The sequence below is a fragment of the Neopsephotus bourkii genome, unplaced genomic scaffold, assembly GCF_033783945.1.
Source record: "Neopsephotus bourkii isolate Nb327-2 ecotype Australia unplaced genomic scaffold, CSIRO-AGI_Nbou_v1 NB_707, whole genome shotgun sequence".
NCBI classification, from domain to species: domain Eukaryota; kingdom Metazoa; phylum Chordata; class Aves; order Psittaciformes; family Psittacidae; genus Neopsephotus; species Neopsephotus bourkii.
The window spans coordinates 71,407-97,998 of record NW_026901206.1 but is presented as its reverse complement, the minus strand read 5'-3'; the positions used below and the strand labels follow the sequence as shown (position 1 = coordinate 97,998).

At 39.0% G+C, this 26,592-nt stretch overlaps 1 protein-coding gene across 1 annotated transcript in view; it reads left to right on the top strand.

The window, feature by feature from the left end:
* Positions 1-9,724: 9,724 nt before the first annotated feature.
* Positions 9,725-26,592, top strand: part of KCNK2 (potassium two pore domain channel subfamily K member 2) — a gene marked incomplete at its 3' end in the record, with an annotated part of 88,270 nt that continues 71,402 nt past the window's right edge. Inside the window, exon 1 of the mRNA XM_061353921.1 lies at positions 9,725-10,463. Coding sequence (XP_061209905.1) covers positions 10,430-10,463 — 34 coding nt within the window. The remainder of the gene's footprint in view (positions 10,464-26,592) is intronic.

Genomic DNA, 26,592 nt, shown 5'->3' with positions numbered 1-26,592 from the left:
TTTGTTATGATTTGAGTTTATGTTTGGTGCACCAGTAGCAGTCTGCTTGTGTGTTAGAAAGAGACCAGGAGACTAGCCTGATTTTATCAGGTCTACTTGTGTAACATTTATATTTCCATGGGTTTCAGAGGAGATAGGGACATATGACTTTCTGAATCACATTAGACTATTGACTGATCAATCTTGCTTCTTACAATGGCCAGGGCCTAATACGCCACAGTTGCAAATAGCAGTTATATACCTGCTCCTACCACAACTTCATTGATTGTTAGTTAACATTGTCTTAAAAACATATCTCCAAATACTTCTTGAGTTTATAGACCTCTGTTATTATGAAAAAATAAAATACAATTTTACAAAAATTCTTATTTTGTAAAAGCAGAAAGGCATCTCTTTGAACTGCAGGTCTGAAAAATGTAAGTCTTCTTCTCCCCCTCCCTTCCATAAGCAAGATCATGACATATTAACTGTGTGTATCTCAAAAATGAGAGAAGGGGAAACTGCATCCTGCTCTGCAAACACTACTCATGGAGATATTTCTGGTACTAAATTTTATTCAGTTGTAAATCTGTGTTGGCTTGAGCCCTCAGCCATAAGCTATGGATTTAATCAGTGTTTGGAGCTGGATGAATAATTCAATTTGATCTGTTCTCTTTTAGCTTGTGAAATCCATCTTCAGGTTTCAGCTGCCTCATGTACTTATCCAGATACTACCTGATTCCTTTCGAAGCTGTGCTTGTCTCCCTTCTGGATGTTGATTCCAATAACATGAGCAGACTCTCAGTTCTGAAAAGGGTTCTGCTTAAACAGAAACAAATCCAAAAGGCTTGCAAAGGCAAACCTGCAAAATTCAGCCCCGATATTTCAATCTCTGGATTAAAAGGCTACATGGGTGACATTCTAACAAGGGTGAAGTGAGTGACACAGTTCTCATGGATTTGGAAAAGAGTGTAGTTTCAGATTAGGTCCCAATTCCTGCCTGTGAAAATGTAAAATTCAGGCTTGCAAAACCAGTTTTGAAATGTGTTTTCCATGTTCAGCTCTATGAAATGTCTCTTGTCAGTTTAAAGAAAGAGAATGGAAGAATGGTATGATGCTGATACTGTGGCATTGTGAATATTTGTATGGATGCTTTTTCAAACTTTTGTATTGGTTTTATGTAATGTCTTTAGGTTTGTCTGGTCAAAATATAACTTCTTTACATTAAAAAGGTCAAATTAAGTCTTATGTTTTGAATGACCTGGAATAAAATAATAACAGATGATTCATTCCTGCTTCCTAAAAACCTGAGATGCCTGCTTAGGTGCAATAGGAACTTGGTGGAAAATGCTGTGTTTTAGTGCTGGGGATGGTCATTTGTTTGCAAGTTTAGAACATCTTTGTTGGAGCAGCCCTTTGACAGCAGTTCTGTCTCTGGACTAAGTGACCATTCTGCATTTGATGGTCTTTGTATTTTGGGCTTACTTTTTGTGTTCTTTTAGACCTTATGGATCCAAGTTAATGTGCCTCATGCCTCTCATTCCCCACTAGACATCAGTAAAAGCCAAGGGATCAATCCAATACAACCTATTTCTACAAGTTGAGTAATGTTTCTTTTTTTATATGTTTTCATTTGCTGTTTCTGTGTACGTTCCAGCCATATTCCACTCTTTCCAGTGAACACATTTAGCTACTGACATCAAGAAAATAAAATCATACATTTTAAAAACAACCAAGGTGTGACAGTAAGTGGCGTTCTGATGAAATAGGCATAATGTGGCTATATTGTGGGCAGCAGATTGATGTTCTTAATTATTCATTTTCCTGCTTTTAGGTGCTTGGATCTTTAATGTAATAGATACCACATTGTTACATTTAATGCCTTCAAGTGGACTTAGGAGCATGTTTGATGATTTGGGTTTTTGTTCTGGCAACATTTGGGTGAAATGCAGAAACAACGTAAAATGACAGGCTGGTGAGAAGGAAGGTCAGACACATCAGGGGAAAGTATAGAGTAAAAGAAGTTGGAGATTAGTTTTTTCTTGCTACTTGTGTTGTGACAGAGCTGCTGCAAAACTTTCCAGCAACATGGGAAATGATATTTATTTCTGTTGCAAAAGTTAGTGGTTGAGGCTATGGCTGAAATGGGGTTAACTGCTCCTGTCCTGGTAATAGGGGATATCAAGATGATTTGGGTTGAGCTTGGGTACTTATGATGCCCTCTCAACGTATTCCCCACCCTGTCCCTGGGACAATTGCAGCCATCTTAGCTTACGAAGATGGCTTATAAAGGCTCTGGTTTAGGCAAGAGGCATGAAAGCTCCTGCATTCACCCTTGACTATATTTCTCACTTCCTACCCAATCTGACAGTCCTTGAAACATGTTTCTGTGGCACAGGAGTAGGAGGACACCTCTCTATCCTCATAAGATCTTTTACTGAGTGTGGAACTAACATGACAGGAGGAATCAGGAATAAGATTTAATTTTTGTATGACTCTAATTTGTATACGACTTTTCCCTCACCTGGTGAATTGGAGAAGAACACATTCTCTTCCCCAAGCACACCAGTCAGCAGCATCTCACTGTCTCATTGCAGGAGGAAATCCATGCTACAGTTTACAGCAGCTTTGAAACACCTTGTCCTTCCTCTTTCAGTGGTGATTTTCCACACTTTGTACAAACTGGAAATATTTCTGTTTACGCCTTTTGCCTTCTGGGCAAAGATTATATCATGGTTTGGATTAAGATCTGAAGCTATTTAATGTCCTCTGTTTAAGTGCAGTGGAGAACATTCTGATTTCCATGGATGCTGAATGCTAGTATGGATTTAGTAGCTCAGTTCTTATTTATCTTTCAGACCATTAAATCTGACATATGTACAACATCATTTTGTTCCTCCTGGTTATGAAATCATTAGAAAGGCTGAGGTACATCTGTAATGGCAGTCCATTAATATAATTGTTATATTTAATAATAGACAACTTGCAGACTTGCATTTTCTTAACCCTGTGACTGAGGGAGCTGCTAGTCTTGGCCTTTCCAAAGGACTATGGAGTTTTTGCCTTCTTTTAGGTGAAGGCAGTCAGGGATGTTCACAGCACCCATAGCCTCTGGATACACAGCCCAACAGTGCTTAAATTGAAGTCTAACTGTTAGAATAACTCTTGGTTTAATCCATTTATGCTTTGATGTTTCTTGGGTAACATTTCTCATCTCTCCATAATACCAGTGTAGATTCTGCCTTATGGCAGAAGCAGAGTGGGTGGTGGGGCTGTGAGTAGCTCTGGAGCAGCCTTGCTCCAGAGATGCAACCCGCATGGCAGTCAGACTCGTCAGAAAGGTTCATTATCATTTCCTAATGTCATGTTCCCATCACCAAAACATCTTAACCAAGTGCGAGCGACATGTGCAAGATGTTTGAGTGTCTGGTGTCACCTACTTGATATATAAATGTTTGAATATTTATTGGTTTTCTAACATGCAGCTCTGTTTTTCTAAGGCACAGCAGATACCCATCTGCTGCAAGTATACAGAAGCACCCATGTTTTCTAAAACTTAAGTGTGCTTTCGCATAACTGAAGAAAAGTTCTAGTTGTTTTCTGAAAAGTGACATAAATAACTCCATTTTCATGCTAGGGATATTGAGTTATGCTGTCTCTTTCTAGAGATACAGTCTCTCAGTCTTCAGATTAATCCTGTCTCTAAGATCTGTTGGGCGCAGCAGGTTACTGCAGATATAGCTGCCAACAACGTTCATCTGATTCCGCTCATCCAGGAGGAACAGAATCCAGCTTTTTAAATCTGTCCTTGGCTGGTCTGGAGTTGGCAGTTTACAAGCATGTATGAAGAGATCAGCTGCTTAAGGAAAGGCTGTTTCTGTGTTCTTTGGAGGAGGATGATATTAGAAGAAATGAATGCAATAAATAGCTGAAAGTTGCTGCACCAGATTAAACAGGGCAGAATGGGATTATTAGTGTCCCAGATTCCCCCCTTTTCATGCTCCATTCTCTCCTCCAAATTGACAGCTGATTTCATGAATACTCATTCCTTCCCCTAACTTTTGGATTAGAGACTGTTTCAAAGACTGATGCAATATAACTGAAGATGAGAATGCTTTTCTTTGAAACATGAGTTGCTGTCATATTCCTATCCTTTCCCCTAAAAGTGAAATACACCTGTATGCCACACTGTTCCCTGTAAAAAGGCCATTATGATTGATTTCTCCTTCCCAGATCTTTTTGCAGCCACAGCATAAATGTGATTTTAACACCAACTCTGTGACTTCCAATATACTTCCTCACAGTTATGTAGATTTTCCAAGGACACATGGAAAGCCTTATTCTTGGAGAGAACTCCAGGACACATGGAAAGCCTTATTCTTGGAGAGAACTCCAGTTTAGCAAGGCAAGACTGAGTTAAAACTAAAACTGTTAGTTACATAGTCTGCCTTAGTACCTTAGGCTTCAAACTTCTCTGAGTCATCTGTTTGCTTTTTCGTTTGTGAAGTAAAGAGTCTGTACTTTCCTTTGGTTTTTATTCATAGTATTGGTAGGATGATCAGGGGCTTGGAGCACCTCCTGTATGAAGACAGATTGAAAAAGTTGGGGCAGTTCAGCCTGGAGAAGAGAAGCTGCGTGGAGACCTCACAGCAGCTGCCAGTGTCTGAAGGGGGCTACAAGGATGCTCAGGAGGGGCTCTTCATTAGGGACTATAGTGAAAGGACAAGGGGTAATGGGTTAAAACTGAAACAGGGGAAGTTCAGGTTCGATATAAAGAAGTTCTTTGCTGTGAGGGTAATGAGGCACTGGCACAGGCTGCCCAGAGAAGTGGTGAATGTTCCATCCCTGGCAGTGTTCAAGGTCAGGCTGGACAGAGCTTTGTGTGGAGTCCCTGCCATAACATGGGGTTGGAACTAAATGGTCTTAAGGTCCTTTTCAACCCAAACCATTCTATGATTCTGTGATCTACTCTTGGTTCCTTCATTTTGCTTCTTATCCTTTCTGCCTTTGTTATTGCCTTCTCACACTTGTAATGAGAGTCCTCATCTTAAATGTTAGCAAAGAGAACTTTTATTAATTTCTATGAATTATTTTATTTCTTTAATATTTTTATAAAAAGTACATAATTCTGTATGTAATTCTATGTAAAAAACAGTTATGTAAATGCCTAAGTTGATTCTGATCTTGCAAATGCTTGTCAAAACAGCATTTTTCTCTCAGTTTTGAGTTGATCGCATTTTACTTTCACTGTGGTTGTGTGGCAGTGTGGTGTGATGTTCCTATTGTGTAACAATACTTTTTGTGTCAACATAGATGTCTGTGCCTTCAAAAATATAATTTTGCATCTCAAATCCATAGTTCAATTCCCATGTTTCCTATTTCTTAGATGAAAACAAAATAACCATCTGAAATAGTTTAATGACACCTGGAATCAGTGGTGCTTCTGTGTGATGATGTTGAACGTTCTTGCATTCAAAGTTTCACCTTCCAGCAGTGTCAGCATCTTGTAGGCATTGCATGATTTTTCTGTGATTGCTGTAAGTCAGGGACTGAGATATAGAGCAGGAGCAGTTTCATCCCTGATAGTAACTTATTTTTTTGCCCAAGTATTTGTAGAATAGATTAGAGTCAATATTACCTCAGTTACATAACATGGGCTTCAATAGAGGGGTATTATGGAACCTGTAAAGAATACAGAGAATGGGCTAGGTGGGATTCATATGTCTTTGAAAGGAGACAGATATTTATTTAGAAAAATAGTTTATATTTTTGTCTCTGAAGAGTTGTATGTGGGCATTTTCCAAAGTGCTGTTTTGCCATTGATTTCAAAAGGAATTGACCTGATGAGATTTTCATGGAATCATGAATCATGGAATGGCTGGGGTTGAAAAGGACCTTAAGATCATCTAGTTCCAACTCCATGCTATGGGCAGGGACACCTCACACTAGGCCATGTAGCCCCAGGCCCTAAATACTTAATTTGCATATTTTGTTAATGGCATAACAACCTTTCAGTTGCACACTTTTCTCTTTTTCTCTATAAATGCCGTATCTGGTGTGGTTGTATAAAACTTTACATGTTTAGGAAAGTTACATCTTCACAAGTTCATGTCTTAATCTATATAAGGAAAACACTCAGTGTTTAAATAAAGACAGCCACAGATTCAGTGAAAGAGTGCATTGCTTTATTTACCCAAGCTTATTTGGGGCTTGTTTGCTGAAATGCTGCATTTGCCTCTACACTTCATGCATTAACAGGTTTACAACCTACTCATAGGACTATTGTCAGGCATTGTGCCTGATGCGATAAATGATAACAGGCAGCAAACAACGGCTTACTAAAAGCTCATCAACTGTAAGGCAGCGTGTGAGCAATCCTCATTGTTTCAGGACAATGTCAGACAGTTTAGTTAAAATTAACTCCAACTATTCCTGAAACTCATCTGTCTGATTCTGCGAAAGGACATCATCTCACTTGAGGCGTGAATGGGAGAGGCTTTAAGAAGATGCTGAGAACTGATTTTCTTGGTTTGGGTTGGGTTTTTTTTGCTATGTTTTGTTTTGTCCCCTCTGGATGGACTAAGTGTGTTAATGTAATGAAACTTTGAGTGAGAACTTCACCATGTGCCTGTGTACTGAGGCTGCAGGAGCTTGCAGCCTGCATGGGCAACCATCCCCTGCTCCTCGGGCACATGCAGCCCTGGGCAGTGGCTTTGATCCTGGGCCATGTTTGAAATCGGCCCGTTTTCTCAGATACTGGGAATAGAAGCCAGTTACTTCACATAAGGAAGTGGATGTCTTTGCCTGTCATTTATAGTAACTGGCTGTTATTAATTGTCTTGCGACAAGCAAGTGTTTCCTGCTTGTCTGTTTGGTATCTTTCCATGCCTTAGGTGTGAGACAAGCATCTGAACTCTGTTGAACTTTGTAAACAGGAAGGTCTTTTATTACCTCCTTCAGAGAACAGCAATTTGAGTAATTTGTTTTATTTGTTGCAAAATGTCAACAGGTTTCTGTCTGATGGTAGAACACCAAAAAGGCATTTGAAACTTTGCATGTGCTCTTGTGTTGTCTTCTATCAGCTAGTGTATCTAACCAAGTAAAACTTTCTCTGGTACATTAGGGAAAGTGCTTCTGGGGTTTATTCCAAGGTTAGGCATATAATGCTACTGTGCTCAAAAGCATAGATTGCTATGCATATTCATTGTATGTGAGTGAGAGATGCATTTGTGGTACATCAGTCAAAACTGACTATTTTCATGTCCTAAAATTCCATTAAGAAGAGAAACTTAAAATTGATTCCTGAAATTTTTGATGGAAATGGAGAAATAGGTAAAGTAATTTTGAGAGTTTAAGAATATCCTTGAACTCTGTTGAAATGAATAATTCATGCTTTTTTGAGAATATATTCAGAACTGCAAACTGTAGTCAACGGAGGAGGAAAACTACAGATAAATGGACAAAATATGGAATTAGAGCAACAAATATGCCCAATTTCATAAAGCAGATAAACTTATGGAACTAATTATTATCTTTTTTTTTTTTTTTAATCTAAAATTGCCCTGAGATGAAGGTCTTCTGAGCCATCTGATGTAACTGTGTTCTACAGCAGGGACTAACGCAACCCTAACAAAACATTTTTGAGTACAGGGTTGAAGAGAAAAGACTAAGAAGATGACGAATGTCTCCAGGATATGCTGCACAAGATATCTCATAGAATCATAGAATAGTCAGGGCTGGAAAGGGCCTTAAGTTCCAACCCCCTGCCACGGACAGGAATACCTCACACTAGACCATGTCACCCAAGGCTGTCCAGTCTGGCCTTGAACACTGACAGAGATGGAACATTTGATTCTCAGGGGACAGCTCAGCAGAGTTCCCATTCCCCTAAGAATTCCAAGAAAACCTGCGAAATAGACTCTGCTTCATAGCGTCAGACTCTTTCCCCACTCTGGATTTACACTCAAAGATTTTCATTAACGGACTCCTATTAAGGGAACTAATTTCATACATTCCCAAATGTTGCTAAAACTCAAGTTCAGGCACACTAGATGTAGAGAGTTGTGTCAGTTGCTCACAGAAACGAGTCACACAACTTACAGAAATGAGAACAGGCTATTTGTGTGCTGGTGTAATGATCAAAAATGATCAAAAATGGCCTAAATAAAGAAAACTGATAATCTGAAAGCATTTCTGTAGAAATGCACACCAGGAAAATGTTTTGCCTGTAAAAAAAAAAAGCCAAGCAAGTGAAGCAGTGTGGAAAATCTCTCTTGATAACATAAGTTTTCAGCACACAGTGTCAGGCTGCTTTTACTGTCTTTGATGCTTCTTTTAGTTCCTAGAACTTCTTACTCGGTTTTGACCTGAAACTCCTGGGGCTTGGTTTTCTTTGTGATTGATTTTTCTTGGTTCTTTGGTGGCAGCATTTACATGTTTGTTTTCCCAGAGAGACAGAAAACTGGATCAAAGAGCTGTGTCACTTCAAGTTAAATGGGAACAGAGGAGCATTGTCCATCAGAATTCTTACTGTAAGCAGTTGCTTACTGAATAGCTGGGGTCCTGTGCTTAAAATGCACAAAAAGATAGAACATACTCTAATTTAAAGAACACCTTGCACTAGTGACTTATTAACAAACAATACTTAACTAAGCCTTGCTGCAAGGCAGATTTTCCTCTAATTTGCACTTACATCTTCATCATGGCTGTCAGGCTGTTGGTAAGTATAAAGTTATAAAATGAATAAAAAAATACTACTATGATCTTATTTTATGTGGTGTTTGTCAACTACAACTCGTATTTCCAGCTCTTCAATGCAAACAGCAACTCAAGAACTCAAAGAAAACCATGTGGTGCCCCAAAATATTTGCCCGAAATCAGAATCAGGGCTTTAAGCAAAATATTGTCTTAGAGCTCCTGGTGTCAAGCTTTGAAAGTTAGGTATGTGAATACTTAATATAACTGAATAGGAGTGGGAAGGAGTTTTCTGTAGCACAACCTTCAGGAACAGGTTTTTCAGATCATTTCCTCTTTATGTAGAGGTGTTCATCTATTGGCCATACAAGAATTGGGGTTGTAAGCAGTGGATTGGGAAGCAAGCATGCACAACTGCTTGGCTACAAGTTAAAGTTTCGAGGGTCAAGCCAGACTTTCTTTTACTGACAATAATCATAGAATCACATAACGGTTTGGCTTGGAAAGGATCTAAAGATCATCCAGTTCCAGCCCCCTGCCACAGGCAGGGACACCTCACACTAGACCATGTCACCCAAGGCTTTGTCCAGCCTAATCTTCTTTTTCTGGAAGGTTGCATATATTTACAAGTGGTTTACAGAATATTTAATACAGAAAGAGATAGTTACATTCATTCTCTTAACCCCTTGCCATATCTTCAAATATTTAAAATGATATGTCAGAAATTTAGGGTTATATGATTGCCATACAAATAGTATTCTTTGTCTACTTTGTTAGGTGACTGTTGCAACAATTACAACTAACAGACCAGTTTTTCTGTGTCAAATTCCTACATGATTGTGTGGAATATGGAATAGCTATGTCATATTATTTTTTTAAGGAGTCAGTATAAATGCAGTGCATAAGCCTCAAATTACTGACAGCTGAACTTGGCAAATCTGAGTGCAGCTGAAGGTAGGGAACTGAATAAATCAGGATCCTTTGTCAACATTTAGAATTGGGATAATCATAATGCTGTGGACCATGGGGAGGAAGAGTGAAAGTTACAGAAAATAAGATCAAACTCTAGAGAGTATTTTATTCCCTTCTTTTTTGTCCTGACCAGTAACTCTTGATACAGTTGAGTGAAGATGCTTAAAAGCCTGGATTGTGACTGCTACTTGGGAAGCTCACAAATTAAAAAAGGAATAGTTGCAATGTAAACCTTCCTCCTTTAAACAGTGGAGCAAATTTTATACTTTGAGGCACACCTGACTAAACCATACTGGGGATCTGTCAGCAGCAATTAAACTACATGCTGAATATGTATGTTTTACGTGAGTGATGCTTAAAAAAGGAAGAATTAGTAGAAACACTGATTTTTGTCTATTACTTTATAGTAAAGAGGTTCTGGTCTTTCAAAATCTTCTGGGACATTTGACATAGAATTATTCAAACTTTTAAGGGACTTGAGGCAATTTTGGTTCCAGTTTCTAAGTGCTTCTTAACCTGTTCAGTCAACTGCCCTTTGTGTAAAGTACTATGAAAATGTAAAACATTACATAAATGCCATGTATCATAAATAACTTACCAGTTTATTTTTATGTGTACATTGAGTATTTTGGGCAGGAAACACAGAGAGAGAACACACATGTGCTGCAGAAGAGAATATGTCCTGACGAAATGACTTGCTCGGAAGACTCCTTAAAAACAGCAGTAAAGGAGATGCTTGATCTTAGAACAAAAGCATGGTGACTTCTGACTATTACATCACCAAATGAGGAACCCACAAGCAAGACATAATTTTTACTGTAAGTACCACTACTACAGACACTTATTTAAGTCAAACTTTACAGTTCTTATAGGTTCCATAACTTGAGATGGTAGATTAGAATGTAGAATTAGATTATTTGATTAATAATTAAATCAGAAAAATGCCACTATGATGTACATGTCCATTCTAGAAAAAGGTGTTTTATTGTAGTTAATGGCCTTTCCTTTGAAATCTTGATTTTGTAGTAAGGTCTGTTTATACGTGAAACGTGTATGCATTGAGGATTTGCTACAGCCAAATGACATAATTGCATCAGCTATCAAGTAAGCTGTTTACTGAAAATGTTTATTTGGGAAGATGGAGCTATCCTTAATTTTGCTGTGATCACAAATATCACTTAAATATTGCATATAATTTATTTATATATAACAGTGTGATGACTAATTTGGAGCTTGGAGATTGAGAGACTGTTGAATAGAGTGATTTATACCCAAGAGAAGCCCACTTAAAATGTGTTTTCTCTGAAACATCTTAATGTGAGTAATCTCTACTGCAGTCAGATATTGGAGAGCCTTGTGATTTTATTTAGGAATTATCAGCAAGTTTGTAAGTTTTGGCAGGAAAGTTTCCTCAGGACCTGAGGAAAATCTTAGCCAAAATCTCAAGAGGAAAAGATTAATGCTGTAGTGACTGCATGAAAGAGAAAATCTGCAGAATCAGACTAGGGACTTGCACTGTAGGTTTCTGAATTAGAGATGAGTCTTTCAAGCCATGAATCTCTCAAGCCACCACAAAAGGAGGTGTTTTTTTCAAAGTAATATTTCCCTTGCTTTTGTCTTTTTTTTGTCTTGGTTGTTGGTTTGTTTTTTTTTTTTGCCTTTTTTACCCCCCAACATAACTTCAGAAAATGTCTGCTTCCTTCCAATGTGATGCATGTATGGTTTTTGTTTGTGAGCAGGATTTTTTGCCTTCTGCTTGGTTGTCTGCAGTCTTCATTGAACATAAGGGTAAACACAATCATGAGTACTTTGTTGGGCTGGGGATGAACAACTTATCACCTTCATAATGAACCTCTAGTGCCATGTAACAGGACTCCAGCCTTTGGTGCAGTTCTGTTGTTTGCAAAGTGTTGTGTCTTCTTTGAATCACTGTTTCAACGTTTCTGAAAGTGAAGTAAAATTGATCTTTCTTTTAAATGCTTGATTATGTTGAAATGATGCTTTCAAAAATGCATAGCCCTTTTAATTTATTTTATTATTCACTTTTAACTTTAGCTATTTGGTGTCTCTTGGGTGAAATTGCACAAACACAATCTTTATGTGTGAAAAATACTTTTCAGAAGAGCAGGGAAGGAAGTAGCAACTCTGTTCTCTCTGAAACAAAAGAAAAACCAGAACAGAAACAAGGCAACAAGATCAGATGTGATTTGCTTTGAAGGTTGTGTCTAATAGCCATTTAATCTTTAGAGTTATTATCTTTATGGTTATCGGTGCTGTGTCAGTATTTGCAAGACGTGTTGCCACAAAAGCCATGATCTAAAGTGAGAAAGGTGCATTAAGAGACGTAAGGAAAATCATAAGCAGACTACTACCACAACCAGCACATCAACTGCTTTCTCTTGAGAGAACTGGAGAAGCTGAGGTGAAAGGTTGTGAAGAGAATGGAATAGAAAATATTTCCCATTTTTCTAAATGCTTTAGAAATAGGTATTATATTTGAAAGCAGAGGAGAAAAGTAGAAGGCTATCCCAGAACTGGCATTGATTGATTGACTAACAGTTTACCTTGCAAATATATTTAGTGCATCCTAGATCATGCTCCAGTCAAACAGATGGTGTTTTATTCTTGCAGCCTCTGTTCCATTATTCCATTAGTCTTCAAACTTCCTAGTTTTCTAGATTAGTTAAGGAGCTACATCAATAAGTACAGGCAGGCATTTGTCAGCCCACTACAGCTGTAAGGACTTGGTTTACAGACCTATTCTAAACTTATGTATGCTTAGTATGTATGCTTTGTGTTTCTCAGGGCCCTTGATGAGAGATCTACTGTGATCTAGATTTTAAATTTCACGTGTACCAAGTGCAGGAATGGGGGAAAGCTGAAAAATGCCTGGGAGAAGATAATGGGACAGGGTTTGAAAACCTGATATGAGCAAAAAACTAGATGGTGATTAATTCCTAATACCTGTAAGTTTTATGAAGTCAAAAAGATAAGCAGTGCTGACAAAGCGTGTTTGAGAGGCATCATGTTGAGATTAAGGAGACCTTTTGTACTTCCTTTTAATGTGACGGATTGACATAGATAAAATATATGGTGGTTTAATTTTCTCATACACATAACCACTTCCCATCTTAATCTGTAATTAAAAGAGAGTGTTTACTTTCTTCATCCACTTCTGGAAAAGAAAGGCACCACTCTATGTTAGCAGGCAGATTCATATAACATTCAATGCTGTATAATGCAGAGATCTTCAGTATGATGCGGTAAGCCACAAAATAATATGAAGACAAATACCTTTTTGGCCTCCTTCCACTGTTTTATTTATTACATCCTTTATTTTGACTGGTGGAGAGGAAAAAAATACATGACTTGAAGTAGTCATGACCACTTTTTAGCAATTGCATCTTTTAAGACAACACTTACTACATGAAACATTGCAGCAAGTGCATAGAGTTACCCATGCATGATATTTGAGTTATTCAAAGAGAGCACATCTTTCTAAAGGGAGATCAGAGTGGGCTGGGAGAGGGATGATTTTATTACAGTATTCCCTGTAAAGATAAAATGCAGGTTCACAGTGAAATGTAGTATACCATAGCACAGGATTCCACAGCAGTCAGTACAACTTTCCTCGGTTTGGTTGGTTGGTTGCTTTTTCCTACCTCAGTTTTGCATCCTCAGGATTTTAGACCAGATCTAAAAACTCTTTTCTCAGCTGTTCTGTCCACAACACTTTGACTATTCAAGCTTGTCAGGTTCGGATTCCTGTTGATACAATCCAAAATGTTTGAGCAAAAGAGTCCAGTGGGATTTTTCTGAACAAGCACTGAGTTACAATAGCCATGACTTGGAGTTTTGGCCTCCTTGTTGGAATAGCATTTTGCAACAATTGAAGCATTGTTGCAATAGCACTTTGCTAAATCAAAATCAGTGGCGACTGTTGCAGATCATCAGCCTATCTTCAGTGTTCAGCTTCTGTTCCTAGTGCTTTGGAAAAAGCTGGAGATCAACTTGCTTTCATCACTGTTTAGTCCTTGAAATAGTATGAACAGCACTTGATGGAGTAGGTAAATGCTGTGTTCTCTGTAAATTGCTGTAGCTGTGATAGACGTAATGCTGTTTTGCAGCTGTGCAAGGTTAAAGCGTCAAAGCAAAGGGTTCTAGTGGCGGGACCAAGGGAAGGTGAGTGGCCAAGAGCCAGCAGTGACAAGGATGTGGCTTTTAGTGCTCAGTGTATATGGACTTGGGAAGAAGAGAGAAGAACTGAGTAGTACTACAGGCAAAAGAGATCCCATTATCAGAAAAAGGATGCCTGGTGATAGAGCTTTCTATAGAGAGCTTTTTAACTCTCACCTTTGTCAAACTAGATCAAACTGACCTGAGTACAGCTCTGCAGCTTTCCATCCCTGTATACTTCAAAGAATTAAAGTCCTTTCTCTGCTTAGACTAAACAATCCCACTTCCCTAAAATAAGAAACAATTGTGACAGGCTGAGTTCTGGACTTTTACTTTAATCCTTATGCTGAAACACTGATGGTTAACAGAGCAGCACTAACACTAAGGCTTTATTTTTCTCAAGCTTCAGCAAAATCAGCCCTTCAAAAGGAATACTACAACTATGTCTTTTAATTCTTGAAATAAATCCATTGCATTGCAGGGACACTTACATAATTAACCAGTATATTTTATTTTGTATTTTTGAAAAGACTAATGTGTTTTGTTCTGACACCCTGAGAAAGATTTTGGAATTGCTTTCTCAAATATGCTTTGCACACATTCTGCAACAGTCTGCACTCTCAGATCTATAAAGACAAGTCATTCTTAGGCATAAAAGCAAAATTCCTTTGTTGTTTCATAGTGTTTCAAGCACAAATTCATTTTAACTGGTGCATTTCTTTCAGAAAAATATGAAATAAGAAACAAGATTCAAGACACACGAACACACACGAAACAGCAAAAACATTCAATTGCCACCTAGTGAGCTTGAAGCAACACAGTTTGCAAAGTTCTACTTAATAAAAGTAGAGAATCATTATGGGTTTCTTTTTAAATGAACAGTTTCTTTGATTTGTAATATCTAAAATGCTTCAGCTAATGCCTAAGCTAACAGAAAGACATTTGCCCCTTGTTTAGGGCACATACTAAATATCAAGCTAGATGGAGTGTCTTTTTTCTTAAATTGAAAGTAAAATTCCAGAGGTTCCTTCTTTTCCTGGATGAATTGTTCTCTTGTAGCAGATAACTTTGCATGTGGCCTGGGGCCACAAAGTAGCACTTTTAGGCTGCTTTCTAGTTTTAACTTTGAGGCAGATCTTTGATTCTGGCTTATGAAGTGCATTTACAAACAAGCCATGACAATAAAATTCTACCTTGAAGTTCTGATTCCAGCTGGCAAGAAACTGCGTTCTGGAAATGCATTGTCTGTGTAGGGATTTGTACAAGTGAGAGGCCACAAGGCTGGTAGCACTGAGTGAACAAGAAAGGCTCAGCTGGTTCATGTCTCTGCCTGTTTTGGCTGAAAATGGAGATATTTTAAAGACATGGTTTGGATTTTAAACAAAGATTTAATGCATTTGTAGATCCACAAACATCACTTTTTTCAGATGGAAAAAAAACCTATCTGAAAAATGTTAAAAAATAACTATAATGAAGAATGAAAAATTGTTTTCACTGTGACAGACATGTTATTGGGATTAATAGCCAAAAGAATTGTGATTCCTGGAAACTAAATATCAATACAGTGATAGTCATCAAAAGCTCCAGATCTGACCTTTGGGTCAAATTAGAGTCTACTACCATCAATTGGAGTGTCTTCAGGGGATCTTCAGGGATATCCACATATCCCATCTTAGTTTACATGACCTCTGTTAAATGAGGAATGCCCGTTGTGGATTACATGAAACAAAAAACCTGCTGCTTCTTGTGAATTCTGAGTCTGCATATGAAATAATTCAAATGTTCCAAATATATCCTGCTATCTCTTTGGATCTCAGTTATTTTTGTCTTAGTCTTGGACTCTTTACAGCTTAAGCCAGCCACTCATTTAAAAGCTTGATGGTGAAATCAAGTGATTCAAAATACATAAACTGAATTAGGAAACTATTTTATTTACTTTGGGATCAGGATTAAGATTATAATATAATGTTTTTTACTGATGATATGTGGTGGAAAGAGAAGCCCAGAGAAGAATAACTTTTTTTTTCCACAAGATTATTTAGCAATTTTAGGAGTTATTGTACTGGAACAATACATTGGACACAGATAGATCAGCTGGAAGGCAACTTGATGGAGCTCATAGCCTCACTTTGTCCTACTCCTGATAAGTACGTAATTCTCAGGATATAAAATCAGTTGGATTCTGTACAGGCATAGCAATCCTTTCAGAATTGATTGACAAGTGAAAGAAACCCTGCCAATCCCATGTTCTAAGCCAAAATATGTTGCTTATTTCTGTGTTTAACTAGGATCAAGCCTTGCATGAAAGCTGAAAAAAAATATTTTTATTTCATATCTTTGCACTAAAAATGTCAGGCATAGGTTATATAGGAGAAAGATGATTTTGGCTCGGTCTGAGATTTAGAATAATGTATTATCCTATTACAAACTGAGTACCTGTTAATACCTGAAAAAAATCTTAACAGTCACATGAATGATGGAGTGGTGGTTGCTAAACTGCTCATTTGAAAACTCATTGAGTTGCACAGTAATCTCAGAGTCTCCAGTTTTATTATCCTTTATGCCACTGAGAAATACCTGCTGTTATGTTGCTCTGCTTCCATTTTCATCATGTTCCAAACCAGAAAGGTATCACTGTCTCAAAATGTGTTGGTAGGTAATAGAGAAAGGCAAGCGAAAGGTCGTATCTCTTGCAAGCTGATAAAACCATGTAACTTAAATTTAAATAGAAACCACATTATATGACCAGAGGTAAACAACTTCTGGGTTGTAGTATAATTTATAAAATAAAAACCATTATAATTGAGGGCACCTGGACTGTAGCACTGATGAATAAGGCAAAATTCCCATTAAGTTGCCTGTAGATATACGCTGGGTCCTTGCTTGGTTGAGGTGAGGTCATTTGTTTGGATTTTCTCTGCTGCATCTAAGCCTCTTATTTTTTCCCACTCTTCACAAAAACACCTGTACAAAACTAAAGCCCCTCAGTGGGAGACATGCCTACATAATGATTTTATCTTGCTAATACTGCCTTTATTCTCTCAAACAGATCTTCCAATTTCCCCTCCTACCATTTGCTTTATATTTGCTCACAAAACAACTAGTGTATTGTGTGCACTTAAGTACACAGAGGAAAGCTAGTGGAATGCTAAAGAAAGTGCTGACACCACGCTCTGTTTTCTCAGACTTGTAACTTTACCTCCAAAAGACTCTCACAGAGCTGCTGCAGGTTGCCTTTAAAGTCTCATTCTGCCCCATTCCTTGGTTGATGAGGATAGCTTCAGAGACATTACCATACAGTGATAGGGATGCAGAGGCCACACCAGAGCTTGTGCAGATAGTCTTTGTCATGTGGAAGACAGGACCTCAGCTCATATCCCTGTCTATAAACACATGGCTTGAAGTTGTGCAGCCTCAATAGCTCTGAGAGTTGAATCTTCACCCCCATTTTGGAGTACTCTAAGAGTTTAAGTCAATGATGCGGTGGCAGCTGCTGACTGCACATGATAACTCACACATATACCAAAAGAGATCTGGTAACTGGCACATATACCAGAAGAGATCTGTGTTCAACCCCACTCTTCCTCTAACATGGAGAAATCAGAATCTTGAACACCTGATTACACACCTGAATAAGAGACTGTATTTGCTTATTACAGTACCAGTGCTGCCCAAACTGCTTCTGTCCAACTTTCCTGTAGAAAAAGAGATAGATCAGCAGGGTCCATCTGTAGTGTGCATGTTGCTGGCTGAGCATGGTGTACATAGCCTGATCTTTCACATGAATAAGCATTTGCTTCCAAAGAAATCTAGGCAGGCAGAAATCAAACACTGGAGCTGAGTGCAACATCTTGAAAATCATAATGAATTTGTATTTTATACTTCTTGTGAAGCTGTGCTACCTTCAGTATAACCTTGGCTATTGCAAAGGACCAAATCAGATACTGAGATGATATCCACTGCCAGTTCATCTAGGAGAAGGTTTCTAGTTTCCTTGAGGCCTTTTATAGAGTGTTGTAATGCTTCAGATGAGATACTGACTACTTTTAAATGTTACCGTAATTATTTTAAGGAACTTTGCAAACCATTGGTCAAGAAGAGTATAAAAAACACAGTTGCAGAAATAATCTGGTCGGGGATTGAAGTGGAAAGACATATAGCCCTTGTTGCTGATGTATATGCAGAAGTAACATGACGGAAAGTGATAGGCATCTTCGTACTTTTGCTTTAAATTGGAAAACCCATGTAAAGGATAAACTGTAGGAGACTGACAGTAAAATCCTATTAATGTATGAGTCACTGCTGCCTTGATTTGATGACCACTAGAACACAGTGAACTATGAACTGGCCAATAAACTGAACAGTTGCAAGGAAATGGCAGGAAAGGTCTCACTGAAGAGCTCTGGTGGTGAAGCTCTGCCCTGCTGTAATCTCTGTTTCAGAATGTGAGCTATACTTCACCATCTGTCTTCTGGTCTGTGATCATCTTTCTTCATACCATCAGCAAACACAGAGAGGCAAGACATTGAAGAGATGCTGCATGCTATCCCTCCCCTTGTTCTTTGTATCTACTGCTGGGGTTAAGTCCTTTCTGAGGCTGTGGCAAGTACTGCCTAATGTGACTGCAGTGGCTTTATAGTGGTTCTGTGACTTATTGACCAGCTCACAGCCCGTGCAATAAAAGCCACTGAAAGTAACAGTACTTGTTCTCTTCAAGATGGGACAGAATTCTTACCTTTAACAAAGTGTGTGATACAAAAGGAAAATTAAGTGTAAAACGCCATTGAAATTGATACCGAAACTCAGTGAAATCAGTATTTCATTGCAGGAATTTAACTGGCCAGTTTTGATTCATCATTGCCTGGGTGCTGCATGTGACCTGCGTGGCCATTTGCTTGCGTAGCAAGCATTCGGGGAATCTTTAGCTACTTAAAGCTGCTGCAAGAATCTTGGTTCTCTTGCTACATAAATACAGCCTTATATTAAAATGTCCAAAAGAAGCTGATATATAATCTATACCTTTAACTAAGGCAAAGAAAAGGTCAATTTAATGAACAAGGAATTGATAGCAATGGTATACTTTTGGTATTCTTAAAAGACATACAATATATAAAAAATGCATCTGAAAAGCCTATCCTTTATGAATATAAACTGTTTTAGCATAAATAAAATCCTCAGAGAGAAGAAACCATGTTCCTGACCTTGCAAAATATACATTTCATTTATGCACTTAATTCCATTAATCCTGCCTTCATACAGACTGTAAGGAGGCTGGGATACTCATATTCAAGAATCTACTTCAAGTTTCTATTCAATAGAGAGAATTACCAGCAGAAGCTGATACCACCACTGAGAAGAGCTCACCCAGACTACTATTGTGTGGTAAAAACAAGGCACATAGATCAGGAATGAAGTTCTCTGTAGAAGTTTTCTGTAAGTTACAGATCCTACTGCTTCCATAGAGAATTGAGGGCTTGTGCAAGCGACAGAATATCTTCACAATGCCAACATGCTTAACACAAGTGCAGAGCCATGGAGTAGGGTGACTAAAAAGATCAAATGGAAAACTGGTGGACATAAAATGTCACTCAATAGAAATGCAATGACAGGAAAGAAGAATGCAGTGATATCCAGGAAACATGGTTTTTGGCTTTGCAGAAATATCGGGTATTTCTAGAAACAAACACTGCAGAAATTCTGGGTTTAGCTGTGGGCAGAGAACATCTTCTTCACATAAAATCAAGTTTATTTAAAGCTGTGGGGAGACAGGACTGTAAAGGAGAGTGAGAGCAGAACTGTGGATGTCCCCAGCTATCTGACTTGAGAGAGTACTTTATGGCAGTCTCTATGACAGATCTCTAGACAGAAAATCATCAAGTCTTAAGCAGAGGGCTGTTTCTGGCACAGGTTGGCAGTTCCCAGAGTTACGAGTGGGATGGATCTACTGTCTTCTCTACTGAACTCCCCATTGTCCTTTTGAAAAGGCTTTTCAAAATGTATTCAGTGAACCATTGGATACTGTACACTTTTTATTTGCAACTAGCATTAGTGTGCATCAGAGCTCTGTTTCCCGTAATCTATGGGAAAAAATATGGGGTTGGAAGTGTGCTTTTAGTGAGTTTATTCAACACTGCACAGTGCCTTAGCCATGCGCAGCTTTTGTGTATGGATGAAATTACACACTGCACTCTAGCTACAGGTGTCTATTTGCATCACTGTAGATAGCATATCTAGCAATAGGGATGTAGAATGCTCATGAAAGACTAATGGCTTCATCCAGGTTGGTGGCAGACAGAACTCAGCAGCAGGAATGCACATCTGGTGCAACAAGGACAAGGCTACCATGAAGTAGAGATGGTGAGAAATTTTTTTGAGGTCTAATAAAATATCTTTCATGACAAAAGCCAGTTCTTCAGGAAAAACCCCTTTGCACACAGGAAAGCACCAGGCTAACTGAAACTTCCCATGAGAACCTGCATTTCAGCTCCACCATGGACACAATAGTGCAGCTACTTGATACTGCTAGGCTAATTAAGGTACTGGATTAAGCAGTTTCATACAATCTCTTGACTCTTTCATATTCCAGGTGAGGGTCCTGATGTACAGTTTACTTGCTTTTGCAGGATGTGTGAGGGTCTTTCACTTAGTTCTTAACCAAAAAACCCCAAAGCAAGCAAGCAAGCAAGCAGAGCATTCATTCTCACACTATATGGAAGATGGCATGTGAAGAGAAGCATGTGTGGGAAGATCCAGCTTCTGACTACCTGTGCAGTCAGTGCACACGCTGCCTTCTTAGTTTAGCTTCAGCAATTACTTGGCTTCTCTAGGTCCTTCTCAGCAACAGATAAGTCATATCAGGCTATGACACACTTTAGACAAAACAAGGAAAGGGTTTTATTTACCCAAAGTAGGAAGAATAGCTCTTAACAGCACAGAAAATGGAGATGGAAATATCCTGAAAGGAAAACATTTAGGTAACCAAACAACCCACAGTCATCCCATGCCCAGTGCTCTGATTTGCTTTCCTAGCTCTATCCATAAACACGTATTTTGTTCCCTGTGACTGCTGCAGAAAGGGGTGTCCTCCTATTCACTAGCATATTTTTTTCCTATTTCACATGGAAACAAGCAAAGACTCTTCTGCAATTTCCAAACGTGTTATAAGCAGCAGTATATTGTAGAGGAGAGTAACCTTGCTAACCTATGCAAATAGCAGAGAAGAACATGAGGATTATTTTAGAAAGGGTAAAAAAGGGTTAGTAATATGAAGAAGCAGAAAAAGCAGACAACGGGTGTTCCCACTGCTTTTTAAATCTCTCTTTAAATTATTTACTTGGCACTTTGCTCACAATTTAACTTTTTTCATTCATCTTACTATTTAATCACAATTTTTAATTATCATAGTAACTTGAGGCTACTTTTTAACTCAGCAATAGCTTCATCTTCTGCTAATAAATGGCATATATCCTTGGCTTTGACACTTCCTTGCTGTGTTTTGGCTTTGGAAGAGCATGCAGTGCAGGGCACTGCTATTGCCTCTTAAATCTCCAATCTTCTCAAGTTATCAGTACAATGTTTCACCCTGATGATGCTAATTTAGCATAAAAATGTTCATCTTTCACTGTGGTTCTTAGTGCTACTCTTGCTAAAAATAGAGATCAGAGAACAAGTTCTTAAAAAAACAGGATCTATTCTTAAAGCCATTCTTCCAGATGATTTTTTTTCTCCTTAGTGTGGAAAAGGGACAGCCTTGTAGGTTGGAAGACAGAGCTGTAGGTTGGAAGAGAGTTACATCTCAGTGTGTGTGATTGAGACATTTTGGGATTAAAGTCTTGGCCTTTTTGAGCTTCATGCCAAATGAACTCCCATGCTGCGGTTACAGTGCTCATGTGAGAGTGGCTGCACTGGTTTGGGGGCTGCTGGGGGACATGAGCCAGTGGGCATGACTTCGTCTGGGATGCAGAGGCCATCCAGCCCAAATCCACAAGGGAACAGTAAAAGATCTGGGCCTTGCTGAGCTATCCACTCTCCCCACAGCTCTCTGAAGTCCATGTGGCTCTGTGAAGTCTGGAGAATGTGGCTTATGGGTTCAGGAAGGTTGACCATCTCTCCACTGCACCGAGCCTCTGAGGCAAACCTCCTGTTTTTGCAGGCAGCTTGTCAGATAACTCTTCTTCATAAACTGACCAGCCTCTGTTTTACAATGTTAGGTTTTTGTTCTCATCCTCCCTGGTGGAAGAAGCTGGCTCTTCTCATGCTTTTTGTGATTTCCAGCCAAAATTTATTCACAGTATGGTTTTGGATTTGTGCCAACATGGTCCATTAGCAAAAAAAAGTCTTTTTCACTGAGCTACACATTGCAATCAGATGTCTTCCTAGCCTCCAATTTGCCAGAATAAGTGATCTGAGCTCTCCCAGTTTCCTCTAACACAATCCATCTAAAAGTCTTTTCTGCCTCTTTGGGTTAATTTTTGTGGATCACCAATGACTACAGCTAAGTGCCCTTTTCCCACTGATGTTTGACTGGGGCCAGTGGGTTATCATGCAGCACTCTGGTAGTACTAGGTGGCCAAACGCCACCTCCCATGTGTTATTAATACTAGGAAAAATAATCAGTAGAAAGAAGATGGTGGGCTTAACCACCAAATTTAAGGACTTCTAATAAATTCAGTTAAAACAGACTGTAAGGGCCCAGCTTATTGTGTGACACTTCTTTGTATTCATTCGGTGACAACACCAGGATCAGGAACCAGAACACACTGGACCACATAGGTAGTTATTAGGTGCCCACATGCAGTTTGTAGATGGGTCTGAAAGAATCAATACCCCCAAATGTGTGGTGTTTGGTGGGTTTCTGCAGGGGCTGGCCACATTGGGTTCCTTTCAGAAAGTGCTAACTCTCCCCATTCACTTATAGGAGATCTACCGTTCATAAGAGACTCCTTCCTATGGCCACAAAGCTTATTTTTGACTCAGGTTGCAGCAGGGGTTTAAGCATAATTAGACCCTGAATAACCTTAGGCAGAAGTGTAATATTCCATATGCAATGTGTTCCTTTGAACCAGAACAGATCAACTGCAAAAGGAAGAGGAATAGCATCAGCTTCTCTCCTTCACAAGTCCCAGAATTACATATATGTGATACATGTTTGTCAGTTTACCCATTACAATTAGATTTATCACAGTTACAAGATCCAGCCTGGGCACTTGCATTAATGACCACCAAGAGCACCCTATGGTATCTGGAGAAGATACAGAAAAAAGAAGCATGAATTCTGTGTCAGGAAAGAAGAGTAAAATGGGAGGTTTGAAGGACCTGGAATAGCAGCTGAGGACTACAGCTATTGCTTCTCAAGAAATGCATCAGGCAGAGGGATTAAAGGAGAAGTTTTTCTCTTCAAAAGGAACAGTTTCTAAAGGGAAAGGTGGGCACAAGCTAGCTATGCTTTTTTTTCCAGTAACCTCAGGCCAGAGGCAGTGGATATTATTTAATAACCTACAATTAAAGTAGAGCAGTCTAATTACCAGGTTGCACTAAAAAAGTCAAGTCACGCTCTTTGAAAGAATGAAATTCTGCGAGGATTAATTGCCTGTGAAGTGCCTAAAAGAGAAAAATATGTAATATTTGTAAAAAAAAACACCTAAACCCCAGACCATTTGTTTTTCCCTGTTTGTGGGATCCTAATGTTGAGATCGTATTGCAGGAGATAGCCCAAAACTGAGAGAAAAACATGAGAATCTGCCTTATATTTGGAAGGAGCTGTATTAGTTTGCCAGGCTGCAGAAGGCTTCTGGATAAGAATGCGAGTTGCAGAAAGAAAAGAGGTGATGGCACTGTAGATTGGGCTGACAAACAAGTCTTACTTGAAGACAAAATGGATTCACAAAGTAAAACAATAGCATCAACAGTTCAGTTCTCATGTGGAGTGAATTTGCAAGAAGTAATGTGAAAGTTTTCACTTGAAGGAAAAAATGGGGAACGAAACAATGCCTGGTCTTTGATAGAGCTACTATTCTGGCAAGAAACAAAACTATCTGTGGGAAGCTGTACCTACAAGGAAATTAAAGGTAAGTATTCTGCACACCAAAGAAGATTGTTCTGTGGAAGTTGCTCACATGGAGTGCTATTTCAGATGACTGAAATGCCCCCTTGAACAAGAATGGAATTGTTGTTGCTTGTAAATTGACTATTGATACCCAGGTCAATATGAAATCTTAAGTCAATTTGAATACAAACAAGAAAGCCCAGGTTGTGCAGTGACAAAGTCAGTTCAATAGCTGTGAACTAACTAAATACAATTGCGAAGCAGTCTCTTGAAAACATAGAATTTAATTTATTGTTGAGGGAGACAGGAGCTGGAAATGCATGTGGTACTTCGTCTCACGGGGAGAATGTATAAACTGGAAGGACAGAAGCACTTGGAGGTAGAAAGAAAAACAGCTTTTAAGAAACCCAAACTAAATTAAGGTATAGACAGCAAAGAAAAAACTTAGAAGGCAAATTTCACAAAGAAAATGAGATTAACACAGTCACTAAGTTGTAAGAGAACAGTAAGGAAAAGGTAGCAGAAAGATCAGAAGTTGTTAAGTGTACATTCATGAGGAAAGAACCCTTCTATCCATGATCATGATACCCATTATATATTTTGGAAATCTGAGAAACAAATGTCCATTACAAAGGAGGAAAATGACCCAGTTCTCTCTGTGCACATTTCCAGTTGAGTACGCAGAGAGCTAAACCACAGCCTGTTAAAAACTCCTTGTCCACAGAGATTGCCTTATGCAATGTTGTCAAGTCACTGTTTTCTAGGCCCCTTTGATAAAAATGGACACGACAGCACTTTTCCACTTCAAAGAATTAATGAACTAAAGAACACTTCATAATGTTTAGCATATATCTACACTATTGTAATGAGGCCAATACACATGGCTTACCTAGCTACACATAGAAGTCTAGTACTAGAGAGAAAGTTTATGGTAAAGACTAAAGAAATAAGTCCCTTTAAACAATTGGCATGCCCTCCATCCTAAATTAACGGTGGACTGTGTTTTGGCTTGGGTCTTATGTTGATTTTGATTATGATGGGTAAGTGGGCTCCTGCTGTAGTTCCACTTTATCCAAACCTCAGCTGCATACACTTTTTTTTCAGGTGCACTTCTTTCAGTGTTTGCCTTTTGTGCTTTCCTGCACTTGGTATTTTCTGAGAGCTGTGCTCTGCTGAACACCCATAGAAACCTCTTAAGCAGGTCGACTACTTCTGGTCATGCTACGTCTGAGTCCTTCCCACTCCCTGGGCTTGGAAAAGGATGCAGGCTGAATGCCGCTGCTGTACTGGGGCAGGACCCAGGCATGTGCTGATCCCTTGTCCCCTCACCTCTCAGACCCAGTTCCCATGCCAAGGAAAGCTGAAGCCCAGAACCTGAGCATGAGCCACAGCATGTTGTAGCCGGGCGTTGGTCTGAACACTCTGTGGAGCAGGACCCTGGGGCATGCTAAGCCATGTATGGGAACATAAATACAGACATAGCCATAGATAATGTGGGAACTGAGTGCCTGTAAGTTTTCAGGCTTCCTTTGAAGTTGATGGGAATTTTCCTGAATAACATATGCGTAAAAACAGAATAAAAGTGTTCAGTTTTTGGCCTGTTAGGACACGGGTGCCAATAGTAAGTGCTTTATTGCTGAAATCATAAGCAGCTAAATACTTGGGGAATTAAGAATACACTACCCAATGGCTTGCTGGTTAAAGCATTCTTAGGGAGGTAGGAAATGTGGGACCAAATCTCCTCTCCTGTCTCCTGAGTGGATGCTTCAGCTACTGAATTCAACTGAGTATTGCCTTTTGCCTCTTTGCTCTCTCCCTTTCCTCCATCCCTTCTCCCTTTTTATTCCATCCTTATCAAGTACTTGAAGAAGCTCACCAAACAACATCTGGAATGTGAAGTGCAGATGGATCCTCCCTTGAGAGACTTAAATCCCAGTGCCTGACAGGGTTTAGTACTCTTCCTGTAGTGTTGCCCTGAGGCTGGTTGATAGCAACTCCTGGAAGACTGCTGTGAGTTCCTCTCATGGGTGGCTGACTTTCCCGGCATGTTATACAAGAAGCTCAGGCTCTAATCATATGTTATAACTCAGGCTCTAACTTCGATGTACGTCTGTTCTGGTTACCCAAACCTAGATGCATCACTGCAGAGCATAGTGACTCTTAAAACACTGTGTTGACTAAGCCCAAAGCCCGTAACAGCCAAGACGAAATCACAAGAGATACTGACCAAAGCTGGGCTGACTTTATTTACAGTGGTATAATCTAAGTCAGCAAGATCACATCAATACATGGTAACTGACAAGATGTGAATTTGGAGTGGGAGAAACACCAATTCACTCACCCTTGTCCTCTCTTACTGAAGGCAGCTAGACCATGTAATTCCTTTCATAAACTGGTGACCCTCCAGCCTCCAGCTTGGCTTTTTGCATTCAGTAGCATTAAATTAATACGAATCTAAGGAAAGTATAGTTCCAGACTTTACTACTGCAGCATCTTGTAGGTCAGTCTGTCTGTAGTAAGGGGTCCAGAGAATGCTTACAGTAAGATAGGGAGTCCATGCTGCAGGTCAGAAAGTCACTCATCTCAGTGCCAGTAGTCTGTTCAGCTAAGTGATAGCTCTAGCTTTGTTGCATTATACAAGTGTATAAACAAGTTAATTAAGCTATTAATATTTACTTTTGTATTATAAACTCCTTATAGCAATATGGTTTTAGTATTATAGTAAT